This window comes from Gorilla gorilla, chromosome 17, assembly GCF_029281585.2.
Source record: "Gorilla gorilla gorilla isolate KB3781 chromosome 17, NHGRI_mGorGor1-v2.1_pri, whole genome shotgun sequence".
Classification (NCBI taxonomy): domain Eukaryota; kingdom Metazoa; phylum Chordata; class Mammalia; order Primates; family Hominidae; genus Gorilla; species Gorilla gorilla.
The window spans coordinates 105,805,051-105,819,558 of NC_073241.2; the positions used below are offsets into that span (position 1 = coordinate 105,805,051).

Here is a 14,508-nt window from a genome sequence, read left to right on the forward strand (position 1 = left end):
CTAATAAGGAAAAATGACACGGTCTTCTGTTTTGTTGTGAAATAATACACCACAGCAGTCATCTTCTTCACCACAGAATATAAACAGCCCTGCCCCGGGCTTGGATTTCTATCACTCTTAAAAGTCCAGGTAAAAAGCAACAGTCAGTAACGCCGTTGCAGAGAAGGGAAAAACATCTTTGGCTTTGTGGAGAAACATGCAAGTTCTCTAACTGAAACACCACTTTCCACTTAAAACAATTATGCAAAGCAAAAAATAATAAAAGAAATATCAAAATGTTTAAAATTTATAGAAAGTAGGAGAATTATGAAAACAAAGTTGGCCAAGCATCTTTAAATATTTACATGGCTATGTGAAAAGTAATCTGTTCCAATTAACTGTCTCTAAACCACAGGGTTACTTGAATCCAAGAAGATTAATTATAACTGCACGCCAATTTGAAGATAGTCTTCTACCCAGCTGGAGTGGAGGAAAGTGTGTGTGTGTGTGTGTGTGTGTGTGTGTGTGCGCGCGCACACGCGCATACATCGTATGGTGAGAACTGGGTCTGAAGCAGAAAAAGAAGGGGGTGAATGTCTCAGAAGGGATCCATGATGGTGTTCTTTGCTCAGAAATTAGGATTACAGATGCTTAGGTGAGACCATCAACCCTAGAGATCAAAGGTGTGAGTGTATGCAAACACTGAAAGGGGCTCCAAGGGGAGCTGATGGGTGTCTGTGTCTGCACTCCACAGTGCCAGTTCCAGATCCATACTGGGGACAGATTCCTGGGTGTGGGGCCACCTGGGCACAGGGACCCTGGGCAAGGGCACAAGGCCGCCCGGGTGTGGAGTCCCAAGTCCCAGGGTTACCTGAGCATAGGCCTAGCTGAGTAAGGGGCCACCGGGTAAGGGGCTAATGAGCGAGGCTACCTGAGTATACGTTTACCAGGAACCCCCTGAGCCTGGGATCCCAGCACCCAGGCCACCTGGGTACACTTGCTCACCTGGTGCAGGTTCAGGGGCGCCCTCCTCACCACTGTCTTCGGCAGCCTCGTCGGCCAGGCCAGAGCCCGGGGAGTCGGCAGCGGCACAGGCGGAGCCAGGGCTGCTGGGCTGGGAGGCCGAGTCACCCTCACTGAGTGATCCGCAGCGGGCCCGCGCCGCCCTGTCCCCGTCACTGTCCCTGTCGCGGCGCGCGCGGCGATGCACGCGCGAGTGCAGCACCATCTGATGATAAGTGCGGAAGATCTTGCCGCACTCGAAGCACTCGGAGGACTTGCCCTGGCCGGTGGTGGCTGCGGCCCTGCGGTTGGGGCGCGCGGCCGAGCGGGGATCGAGGTGGCCGGCGGGCGCGGGGTCCCCAGGCCCACTCGCGCGCTTCCGCGGGGGCCCCTGCGCGGCTGGTGCATCCTGCTCACGCTTGCGCTTCTCCTGGCTCACCAGGACGTACTCGCGCCTGTCCTTGTCGAAGGCCACGTCCCCGGCCAGCGCCTCGTCCCAGGCCCCGTACTTGAGGTACTCGGCCGGCTCGGCCACCTTACCCCGCGTGGCCAGCTGCCAGGCCTGGTAGCTGTTGACCGGGTCCAGCTCAGCCACCCGCCGTCCGGCCTGCGTGCCAGGGCACGAGTCGCCGGCCGCCGACGGCCTCAGGTTCAGGCACTGGAGGAAGAACTGCTTAGTGTCCGGGGGCCCCTCCGCCCCCTCCTCGGCCGGGGCGCGCGTGCGGCTGGCCTCGACCCTGCGGTGGATGGCGTTGTGGGCGTTCAAGCTGTCCAGGTTTGTAAACAGGTTCCCGCACTTGGCGCAGACCTCGTAGAGGCTCAGGCCGGCGACGATCACCTCCTCCTGGACCACGTTGTTGATGGTGGCGATGGGGTCCAGCTCACTCTTGGGCCTGTTCTTGCTGCCCGTCTTGGGGCCGTGCGCCTTCATGTGGTTCTTCAGGAACCAGGGCTCCTTGAACCTACGGCCGCAGATGTGGCAGCCATGGTCGAAGGAGCCCCGGTGCTTCTTCATGTGCGCCTTCAGGAACCAGGTCTGGCTGAAGGCCTGGCCACACACCTCGCACGGGAACTCCCCGGGGCTCAGCTCGGGCTTGCCGTTCTCCACGCAGGCCTCGCCGCTGCCGGGTCCCTGCGCGGTGATGTGGTCCCTCTCGATGTGGCTCAGCAGCGACTCCTCCCGCAGCGTCGCGTAGCTGCACAGCCTGCACTTGAACGGCTTGTGCGCCTGGTGCACGTGCATTTCCAGGTCCTTCTTACGCTCGAACTGGCTCTTGCAGAAGGAGCACTGGGCCGCTGCCTTGGCCTCCCCCGGGGCGCATGCGGACCCCTCTGCCCCCTTCTTGCTGCTCCGCAGCAGGACTCTGCCGCTGTCGGCCTGCGAGGCCCCGTTCAGGACCCTGGCGCCGTCGGCCTGCGAGGCCCCGTTCAGCAGCCGGTTGCAGGCCGAGGCGCTCTTGGTGGGGCTGGCGCAGGCGTCCAGGCCCTCGGAGGCGCGCATCTCACCCAGCGGCGCCTCGCCCGCCTCCGGCTCGTGTCCCTGAATCAGAGTCCCCGTGCGGTGGCTCCGGATGTGAATCTTCAGGTTGCCCTTCTGGGAAGCCCGGTGGTCGCAGTAGGGACACTTGTAGGGCTTCTCGCCCGTGTGCTTGCGCATGTGCTGCGAAAGCGAGCTCTGGAAGGGGAAGCTCTTGCCGCAGATGCAGCAGGTGTGGCAGGTAGTCTTGTCCCCATCCACCTCGTGGCCCCGGCCGGCCCTGGTGGGGCTGGGGCCTCGCCTCAGCTCCATCTCGGCCTCTCTGCTGCGATCCATCCGAAGGATGGGCGCGGCCGGTGGTGGCGGCACAGCTTTCTGTCGCGCGGGCTGCAGGGACCGTCCTATCTCTCCATGGTCAGAAGAGCCAAAAGACGTGCCTGCTCCCAGGAGGTGCACCTTCTACATGGGGGGCGCAGCAGCTGGCAGCCAGCACCTGAAACAGAGATGGAACATCATCAGCAAAGCTCCTGGCTAAGAGGGCACAGGCATGGCTGCGGGAACCCCCACATGTTCCCCAAAACATACCCATCCAACCCACATTAAGAAAAGCGGCACCAACAACACTTCACACAGAGGCGAGAGCAGCTGCTTGCCTTAGTAAAAAATCAGTATCACTTAATTATCAATAATGAATTATGTTAAATGATTAACATAAATGTTAATGATTGTGCACCAAAATAATTTTCCTTTCCCAATAAGGTATCAAATCTTTAGGAGAGATTGTAGTACCAGAGTGTGTAGGAGTGTGAGGAATACAAGCTACTTAGCAAGACCATGTGGGAATTAGGGACAGAGGAAAGCAAGGTTTAGGAAAAGGGCAGGAATAAGAACAGGGGCCAAGTTCCTGGGCTGATGGAAGGTGAGCTGCACAGGTGGTGACAACAGTTGATGGCACTTCACACACACAGTCACGTGCCACTTAGTCAATGGGATACGAGCTGAGAAATGCATTGTTAGGCGATTTCGTCCCTGTGCAGGACATTCTACCATGGACACACACCGCAAGATGGCACAGCCCGCAACACACCTAGGCTGTGTGGTGAAGCCACAGCATCCTCCTAGTGAGGCTGGGTCTGCTCCTAGAGATTGTGCCCAAGCCTGAAAACAATGAGCATCAACCACCCTGCATGGCTGCCACCTACATGCCCATCCCACCCACCAGAGGGTGAGGAGGGCAGAGGCCCACTCCCTCCAGGCACACAGGCAAAGGGCAGCCTGCCAGAGAGTAGCTGTGTCCAGCACAGAACAGGCCCCCACCAAGGACGGGGGATGCATGAATCAAAATGCTTGTATCCAACCAAAGAGGCCTAAATGGTGCAAGGAGAAAAGCAACTCTTCAGTAAAAACAGGAATCGCACCTGACACAGGGTAAGTAAGGTAAAGCAGCAGAACGATGAGCCAGTTAGAAAGGATGTGAGAGATGTCGAGTCTCTCAGGTCAGCGTCTGAGTGTTCAAGAGGGAGGGGCTGCACAGACAACTCCCCGGGGACAGGCTCTGCTCATCTGCTCATTTCTGCATAGAACAAATCCATTTCCTGCTTCCAAGGGTCCAGAGAGGGTCTCCCTTCTGGGGCCGGCTCCAGACCTGCACAGAGAGGCACCCAGATGGGCCATGTTCTGAAAACCCAAGTGGTTTTGCATAGAAAGGAAGCGTGTTTGTATAAGCCTACAATCTCACACACACTAAGAACTCCTGCTTAAACATCTATAAAACCCAAAGCAGCTCCATATTTCCGGCTGGGAAGCACACAACACATTAACACACAGCTTCCATGCAAAGATGACAGGGCCGCCCACGGAAAGACCTGGGGTGGCAGCTCCCTGTTTGCTCCGAGTTTTGCAGCCTCCCAGGTTTTCACGGAAGCAGATGGGACACAGAAAAGAATACTGATAATAGACCTGAGGGGGTGAAGGGGCATGAGCTAAAAAATCAGTGTCGGTGTCAAGAGTGTCCCCATACCTCCCCCACGGGGGTCGGGGATTCTGAGCATTTTGTATTAATACTTCAACTCCCGAGGGCCCAGATAACAGCAAGACAGGAGCCTTCTGAAAAGACAGACCCCATGCTGTGCCCTCTCACAAGCAAATACAGCGCCAGGTAGAAACCTTATCAAGAATTACAGGCTTCGCAATGTCTTTCCAGAAAGCCCCGCTTTGGAGGCGCCTAAGGAAACACGCGCAGCCTCAGCAGCAAATGAAAAGCAGCAACACAAAGGTTCTGCTCCTTCCTCCAGGGACGCACCCAGCAGAGCATGCAACAGAGCAGGCACGAGAGAGATGCCCACCCAGAGGAGCCAAAACCCACTTGCTCCAATAAAAAACAACAATTAGCCAGGCATGGTGGTGCGCACCTGTAGTCCCACCTACTCGGGAGGCTGAGGCAGGAGCATCGCTTGAACCCGGGAGAGGGAGGTTGCAGTGAGCTGAGATCATGCTACTGCACCCCAGCCTGGGTGACAGAGCAAGACTCCATCTCCAAAAAAAAAAAAAAAAAACATTAAAACTTCCCCCAAAACTGGAGAAGTAAATAAGCTTACCAGGAAGATTTCTTAATGACCTTTTACTCCAAGCTAATTTAAATGATTTTGGTCTTGGCACTCATTGTGGATGGCTGTGTAATGATTTATGACGATTTTACAAGGCAAGTGATTCACAGGAAAGCCTCGTCCTTCCCCAGGCCCCAGTTCACTCCCCCACAAAAATGCTGAATCTGATATTCAAAGTATGAATGAAACACACTATTTATATCTAACTTAGTGACTGGATGTGGTATAAAAACCTTACAAGTGCGAACAATCATATAGAAAATACGTTTACAGAGAAGAAAAGAAAAACAACTAAAATCCTGGAAATTGGTGGCTCTGAAATAATTATACAGACTCCCCTGGACCTCCAACGTTTGTCTATAAAGGATGTTAAATGTCAAGACACTTCTCCAGTTCGAGAGAATTCAACCGCCAGAAGCCAGCTCCGAAGACAGGATTCACCCAGGATGAGCCCAGGCCTGGTCAGGGCCGTAAGAGACAGCCCTCGAGTGCAGCATGAAGCAAAAGGAGATTTGTTCTGTGCAAAGACTCACAGCAATCACCAAAACCCTGTGCTCTAGGGCTATCAGCTCCTGCCTTCTTTCAGAGCAGCAGCTCCTGGGGTCTGCGCCCAGAGAAGCGGCCTCTGTGCCAGCCAGCTGTGTGCCAGCAGCTGTGCACCCGTCAGCGTGCAGGTCACAGGGTCATGGCCAACACAGGGCATTCAGCACAAAGTGTACACGTGCAGTTGGGAACCCTGGTCCCAGCCCTCATGCTCCCAGTCACCAGCCACATGCCTTTCTAGGCGCGTCCTTCGCGCCCTCAACTCGTCCCCTCCTCTGTCAGGCACAGAGAAACAATAAGAAGAAGCCACATGTCACCGAAGCCCCTTGCAAATGCCTCCTTCTATAAAATCCAGTGACCCCCTCAGAGCCCACAGCATCCAGACCCCAGGGACATCCAGGCAAACACACACCTGGCACTTAGGCCCCTCTTCTCATCCCAGGCAGCTTCCTGCCCTGCAGGTACCTTCCAGGAGTGCTGGGGAAATACAGACACTCTCACTCGTGGATCACCAGAGCCCCCAAATACAGCCCCATCTAGCCCAGCTCAGCAGCACAGCCTCGGCATCCTGGGCCATGACCACGGCTGAGCGGAAGATGGCACAGTATCAAGGAGCGTGGCCCTTGTACATCTGAAAGGCCTTTGTGCCAGCATCGGACCCATCCTATCCTTGCACAGCCTTGACTCCCCGGTACCCCCGCCCTAGCTAGAGCCTGAACCCTGGCCCTTAGGCACCCGGTGACTAGAGAATGCAGTCTCCATTTCCTTAAACTCACTTAAAAGCTTTCTCCGAAACTTGCAGAGCCCTGCAATTTACAGGCAGACGTTCAAGGAGGAGCATCCACGATGCTCTGCGATCAACAAAGCAAGCTCTTCCTTCTCTCCTATTTCCTGCTCACTACCTCTCCGCCTGTCCCATCTTTCAAAAATAAGCCCTGCTGTAAATCCCTGTGAGAACTGCACAGGATGTGTTTTTAGACTTAAGAACATTGTGAAGGGAAAGATACATAAATGTAGAAATAGAAAAAGTGCTGAGACAGTAACCAAGTTAAGCCCAAACCGCCATTATCTTAAGGACACGTGAGCAAAGCTGCCTCTGCCCAGGTGTCCATTAAGTGATCCCCTCCTGATGTCCACAGTTGACCAGCAAAGTTTCCCAAACTTTAAAGAAACAGTCAAAAATTAATTCCCTGCAACGAACTCTCCTAAGGGGTTACTCAGTGGCCAAATCAAAAGATCTCTGTAATCATTCTTTTTAGCTGCAGGCAAAAATTGCTATTTAAGACAAGGGCATCCCTTCCAAAAAAAGAACAAGAATGCTGTCCTCAGAGCTTCCAACTTCAAAACACGCCATGGGCGGCCGCCCCAATTAGGAGGATTATTGGGATGTCGGCGGTCCTGCTGGCACGACGGGCTGTGCTTTAAATCCCGCCAACCCCTGTAAGCCAGGCGGGTTTCGATGGGATGCCTCCTCCACCTTTATCCTGGTCCCTAGTGGGGCGTGCCTCACGTAGGAGCAGCGCCGTGTGATAAAGTGCTACCTACCTCAGTTCCAGCCGCAGACATTTCCGTCCTGGGCTGCTCTATTCCACTTTCTCAAACGCACGCCAAATACAAGTTGTTCCAACTCTCCCTGTAACACACGGGCCTGGAGATAACCAGCCTTATAAAACTTGTGCATGCGAGCCTGCCACCCAAACCACAGGGAATACGGAAAGGTTCTGCAACAACACAGATGCTCAGAGCCAAGGTGGAGGGTACAGCATGTGTCCAGCTGACATGCAATATGGCGCCCACACACCTCGGACGGCAGGGACCCATCTGAACACATGGTGTGCCTGTGTGTTCAATCACAGATTTGTTGTTCTGGTAAGATGTTATTACAAACTTTTTCCAAGGCTGGAATTGGGAACTTGCCAGACAAAACCGTAATTTAATTGTTTAGGCATAAATATGACTTGCTGACTAGGGTTTTAAAGCAGATTTCCAATGGATCTCTTGCTGTATGTGAGTGTGTATGTGTGTGTGTGTGTGTGTGTATGTGTGTTTCTCCAGAGATGTAATGAACAGTTCGAGGCCACTTTTTTTAAATACCTTATATAATTTTTGAAATAAAAAAATTTATTTCATTTTGAAAAACTTAGGTAACAATCACATTTATTAAAAAACAGGAAGAAGTAAAGTGTTTGAAAAAACTGTTTACTCATAACATAAAAATACATTGTAACGGAGAAGGGGAGAGGCTGAAGAAAGGACAAAATATAAAGTAGAAAATATGCAGCTGCATTTTAAAACTAACCATGTAAACATCAAAAACATCTAAAGACATATACATTAAGGCTGCTGCCGTACCTTTGGATATTTTTCTTTTTCTTTTCCTTGTCTTTCTTTTTTTGCCTATATCATACAATTGAAATTAAGTGATTTTCTCCAGATTACTTACATTTGCTAAATTTGGGATAAATTTACTCTGTAGGCCAGTATTTCAACTAATCAATCCCTTCTGTAAGTGAGGAAGAACTGCCTTTTTGACCTAATAATACAGAGCAGAAAAGTCACTTCCTGACACACGCCCCGGTAAGCTGCTGAAACACTTCCCGGTGTGAAGAAATGTGTACCCAGGGTTAACCCCACTGACACTTCAGAAACTTTAGAAACAAGCACTGCAAAGCCTTGATCCAACACATACAGCCAGAAAGAAAACCATGTTCACAAAGCCAGGGGGTATGTACAGCGCAAACATAGCGGAAGCAGTCTCTGTCCACATCCCCGAGGAACTTCAGGTGACGGCAGGCTCCTTAGAGGTGTTCCAGTCCTAGGGCAGTGTGGTCAGGGGCTAACGAGGGTATCTCTGCAACAAGCACTTCCTGAGCACCTACCAAGTGCAAGGCCTCGTATCAGGAGCCAGAGAATCTAAGATGACTCAAAAAAAGCACCCGGCTTCAAGGAACTCAAAGTCAGACAGGGAAGCATACTATTATCAAAGCGTGCTGGTAGCGCACCAGTAAGACAAGGAGAAGTTTCCAGAAGGCCAGGAGGGAAGCGATTCACTATATTTGCAAGGATTGGCCAGGTTTTCCCCTGGGAACCTGAGGCTCACCTGGGAACCACACTGGTGTGGCTTGAATTCTAAGTACTTTTCATGACCCAAGCACAAAACACCAGGTCCTCCCTGGCTCCTCCCTCCCCATCTCAGCAGTGCCCAGTGATAACCCCACGTCCTGTCGGCTGCACCTCCCAACTCACTCTTGAATCCATGTGCCCAACTCAAGCCAAAGCCATCGTTCCAGAGCACAGATGGGGCCGGTCTCCACCAGTCTCCCAGCCCTTCAGAGGCTCCCCAAGTCTGCAAGATGAAGCCAAACTCCTCACCTTGGCTTCTCAGGGTCTGGACCCCATAGCTGCCCCGGACCCCGGTGTCTAGAGCCCTGAGCCCTACTCCGGCCCAACAGCCTCCCAGTACCCATGCTCATGCTCCCCTCTGGCCCTCACGCCTGCGTCCCTGCCCCACCTGTCATGAGGCTGACCAACCACCACCCAGGTACAGTACAGCCTTCCTGACCTCCTTCAGCCAATGATAAGTGTCTGGTGACCCAACAAGTTGTGAGAGGCAGCCAGACTACCTGGGATTAAAACCCAGTTCTGCCACTACCTGAGGTCAGCTGTGTGACCCTGAGCAAGTGTCTTAGCCTCTCTATTCCTCAGTCCATTTCTTCATCTTTAAAATGTAAATGATAGCAATGATATCTATTTTATCCTACTCCAGTAAAATTTAAATTAATGCATACAAGCCACAATGTTTACTACACTGTAAATCTTCAATCCATCTTAGACGGGATTAATAAGTAATTGTTCAATAAGTGAATGAAATATCAGTGCAAAGGTACTTGGTCACTGGCAATGACAATACATGGTTTAATAAATGCAAAAGGACAAAATAGCAGCTAGAAAGCTGGATTCGAAATAGCTAAATAGGAACACCTCCATATTCACTGGGCCCTTATGGTTTATCCAACAACAGGTTATTTAACACAATTAAAAACTCTTTGACCAACAGCTATAATCATCTACAACGAGCACATTCAAACATACTGTAGCTCCAGAACTGTTCGTAGAAATTAAACCTCAATATGGACTGGATATTACAGGATATTTGAGAACTACTGTTACTTGTGTTAAGCTGGTAATACAGGAGAGTGGTCTTATTCTTTGGAGATGTGTAATGAAATATTTAGAGTTGGTTTTTACCAAAGAGAAAGAGAGAGACGGAGAGAAGGCAAATGTACCAGAATGTTAACAACTCATGAAACTAAAGGGGGGAGAGGGGTGTTTATTTCTAACTCTTTCCATTTTTCCAAATTTGGCAAACTTTTCCTGAAAGTTAAAAAAATAAATCCTACTTGCCACTCCAGTAACACAAAAGCAAAGCAGCTCTGAGGGACCTGGTAGGCCTCTTCCCCTATCTGCCCCTCCCCCTCCCCCACTCCCCACCCTCCCCAGGCCCCACGGAAGCTCCAGGGCTGTAATAAATGCAGGTTGGGAAACTACCTTTAGTTAACTCAAGTTTTCGAAAGAAAGTCAAAGAAAAATCGTCTGAATAATAGGAACCTGGTTCAATTGAAAAGCAGTGTTTTATTTTAAAAGATCGCTTTCTGATGTTTTAGAGGCTTGCCCAGAGCCATTAAAGAAACCCACCCACAGGCTGCAGTTGCAAAGCCTTCTGTGGCCAACACGAACTCTCACGAACATCAACCAAAATTCAGTGTATTCTGGCATTCTGAGTGTATTCTGGCATTCCTAACTATCCTTCCCAGCACTTCACGAAGTAAAAAATCAGTAACGCGGTGCAGGTTTCCTCTTCCTTATTTTCAACAATAATGTTCTGACCAGTTAAATATGGCGTTATCAGGGAAAAACTGTAAAACATCTTACATTTTAAAATAATAACTATGTCTCTGAATCGACAGGAAATCTTGCCATTTTCTGCTCTGTGAATTAAACCAGTACAAAACAAAAGCTGAATGGTTGTGTACTGATTTCCCTACAACTATCGAAGTTGACTTTATTAAAATCTTATCCCGAAAAAGGCACCGGAAGGCTAACCAAATATGCTCTCGTACTTAGAGTCATTTCCTAAACAATCTAACGCTTAAAGTTGCGGAAACCAAGCAAAGCTGACTGGGAGACACCAGGGAGGAACAAAGGAGCGAGAGGAAAACTGAAAGTCCCCTTTCCTGCACCAAGTCCCCACAAGCAGCATGTGTCAGGGGAGAGAAGCAAAGCTAAAGTGGGTGCTGCTTTCCAAATGCCTATCTAGCTTGGCATTTTTTTCAGTTCTGGTTCATGAATTAACCTTATCGCGGTCCCGAAACAGCCCTGGCTCCCCTGACGCCATGTGGCTTTACTTATCCCCGTCTGCGTCCTCTCTGACCACCTTCCGGGGGCGGGGGGGGCACCGATGTCAGCCCGGGATGGATGTCCGCGGGTGCAGGGGGGTGACAGCCCGGTCCTGCGCACATCTCCGCTGACAGGGCATTCCTCAGGAGGGGCTGGAGTGAACGGGAGGAATTGGGGAGGGAGGGAAAACGCCAAAAAGCTCAAAGCAGACAGAATGCTTCCGATATTTACAGGGCTGTCTGCAAAGGCGTATGATGGCTCCAAAAGGCAAATCATAAAATCTAAAAGAGCAACTACGCTGGTGCGTTTCTGAAGGACGACTCTCAGATGTGGCTGGTCCCGGCCACAGCTACTACGGGGTCTGCGCAGAAGCCCGTGCGTGTGCTGAGTGGGTGCAAGACCCAGTTGGTGTTTGAGTATACTGTGTGTGTTTGTTCTCCGGGAAACAATGAGACGGGCTTCACTAGTTACACTGTAGTATTATGAACCATGAATTAAAATACATCATTAACATCCTGGACAAGCTTATCTTACTACTGAGACAAAAAGCCTATTCTCTCAACAAATGGGGGAAAATTCCATCACAACAATGAAGAGTTCCTCTCCCTACAAACCATTCTGTACACCAGTAACAATTACAGGCTTATAGTCCCCAGACTGGGGTCCCGAAAAGCCCCATAAAGTGATGCATTCACTATTGGGAGAGTAAGTACGGCCGATGACAGGCCTGGAGGCGGCTGCTGTTCTCAGACCAATCAATAATCCATTATGAACCAGCTACATTTCCACTCTAAGAAGAAATGAATAAAAGGCGACCAGAATCGGCAGCATTCACAAGAAACTCCACCCACCTCCCCCACTAGGGGAAAAAGGACACAAAACGCCACTATCCCAGGGAGCAGCCGCCAGCAGCAACGCGGCCCCCTGACCACAACAGACCTGATGTGGGGGCAGCCAGAGAACAATGTGCTTAGGTCTTTCTGCTCAAAACATTTATTTTAGAGGTAAGTCTCCAGCCGGCTTTGTTCAGAAAACGAGGTAGAGTGAAGGAGAATGACAAAACCCCATTTTCTAAAACAAAGGTTGTCTTTACATTACTTAGCACCCCCCAAATAAATCAAAGCAAGTGCCAACACGCTAGTCCCCAAATGTAAGGAACTGTCCGTAATAAGGCTTTAGTACGCGAACTCTGATCCTTTAAGCACAGCCTTCTCCGGCTCTGCACCTCAGACCATGGGCTGGAGTCATCACGCTATTTATAGCCAAAATGCATATATGACCTAAATGTTATTCTTCCGCAAGTAGGTTACCTTTTATGCAGTTGTTTACCACAAACTGTCAAAAAACCCAAATTAATTCCTGGTCCAAGAGGAAAGAGAGAACTCCATCTTCCATCTAAGTTCAAATAGAAGAACATTTGCTAAGAGTAAAGACAGTATCACAATATAGACTCGAAGTCCCTGGAACATCACCAGTATGAAGCTGCCCTTTTACTGAAATATGACCTGGGGGAGGAGGGGCAGCTGAATACACAATCTAATTATGGATTACATTCAGAAAAGTCCAAGAAAAAATGAGGAAGGATACGGAAATTTTCTTTCCACAGTCCTTACCATATCCTGGGAAATTCAAGATAGTTCTAGAGACTTTAATAAAGGAGTGTCCGTGTGAAAATGAAGAAAAGGGGGTGGCTATTTTTATATCAGAAGGGAAGAAGCCTCGTTCCCTTTCTTTTGCTCTCCAAAATTATTGCATTACTGTTACTTGTCATTTACTATTTACTATTTTCCAAGTCTTTAAGTAGTTGCTTTGCCAATCACTAAAAAAGTAAACTTCACAGAACTAAAAAATAACAGGATCCAGAGCCTGCTCCATAATTTTCTGCAGATAAATGTGCTGTTTAGAGCCCCTTCGTCTGCCACAAAGAGCTGGCGTTAGGGATTTGGAGGTAAATCCAGGCTTCTGGAGCAGCCAGCATTGCTGGTATAGTTAATGATCTTGTCAACATTTCCATTAAGAGCCCCATTTCCAGAAGCTTAGAATTGCATCTCCCCCAAACCCACGGCTCAGATGAAGTCCTGTGGTCACTGAGGGGCCACTCTCCTTCGCACAAAAACAGAACAAATCACTCGCTATTCATTACAAAAGCCATGGAAGCACTGGGTTTTCACTTTGACTCTGTCTACATCTTACACTACAATAGTTAAAGCTAAAGTTGCACAGAAACACTGAAAACCTAGGGAACACCAGAGAAAATGAAAACTCATCAATTTCTATCTTTAAAACAAATATGGAAAATCAGAAGGCCTTCGATGAACTGCAGCAAGAACCCAATTTAAAAGTGGCTTAAAGATTTTACGGAGCCTAAACTCAAAACTGTGGAAACTGTTAACTAATTCAGTGTCTTAATATAAAATTTCTTAAAATTTTTCTTAGAAATGATCAGCAGTGAAAACAAAACAATGGTGCAGAAACTCGTATTTTTTTACTGGGTGACACTTCCTAGTCATTACTAAACATGCTTTTTTGAAATTTCTATGAGTTATCATAAAATATATTTTAACTGAAATTTGTTTCTACAAATAAGCTGTATATACTATGCCATGTAAACCAGTAGCAAAGAACAATGTTCGCCTCCCAAACACACAGTCCTGTTTTCCAACCACTTGATTAAAACCAACATTTCTCTCCCAGTATAAGAATACAGATTGCAATTAATACCTATCTGACATTCTCTCTTCCCTCTGTGCTTTTTGTGAAAGACCCTAGAAGTCCCCATCATCAAATGAAAGAAAGAACTGTGCCCAAGAATACAAAGAGAGATAATTGTATGCAGTAAGCCATAAGGCATTCTGTTAAACATTACCTTCCGATGTAGTGCTGTTTAGCACCGAAGTCAGCGCCCAAAAAAATCCCTTAAGAGCTCACAGAGGAAAAATAAACACGTCAATAATCAATTTTACCAAATTCTAAGCAATTGCTTACGCATTTTTTGTTAAAAGAAAAAAACAGATACCCTGAAACTGAGAAGATTTTGATAGGATAGCTGAAAGGCGTATCGTGCAAGGAATTACTTAAGATTTTGTTTATCATTGTACAAACACCAATCAATACTTTAAGATGATCAAAATTACAAAAGGACAAATCTTTCCCAAATGCTTTACTATATATAGCACATGTACTATAACCAGTTTAAATTTTCCAGCTCCATTACTGCCAATAACGACTGTAACATGACCTAGTTTATCACTAACATACACAGCACCTTTGAAAGCAGTTGGCTATTTCAGCTGCTTAAGGAGAGTGATCTATCAGAGAATGTTTACAAAGAGCAATTCCTGACAAAAACATGATGTCACATCTCCATAGGATTTACCCTGCACTGCCTGTCTAAAAATATTTTTTCAAACACACTTAATGACACATTACTGCAAGTTCCAGGTTTTGAAGATAAAAGAAGATCTATTCTTTCCTTGCAGGAAACAAAAAAGGATAAACAAGCAA

At 48.7% G+C, this 14,508-nt stretch overlaps 1 protein-coding gene across 12 annotated transcripts in view; it reads right to left on the minus strand.

Annotated features, from left to right (window-relative positions):
• Window positions 1–14,508, minus strand: part of ZNF516 (zinc finger protein 516) — a 134,355-nt gene that overhangs the window by 79,636 nt on the left and 40,211 nt on the right. For all 12 annotated transcript variants that reach the window (XR_010131259.1, XM_063699317.1, XM_055367969.1 and 9 more), the window contains exon 2: window positions 985–2,951. Coding sequence is in view for 11 of the 12 variants with exons in the window: in XM_063699317.1 (XP_063555387.1) it covers window positions 985–2,794 (1,810 nt within the window). In the remaining variant the exon portion in view is untranslated. The remainder of the gene's footprint in view (window positions 1–984; window positions 2,952–14,508) is intronic.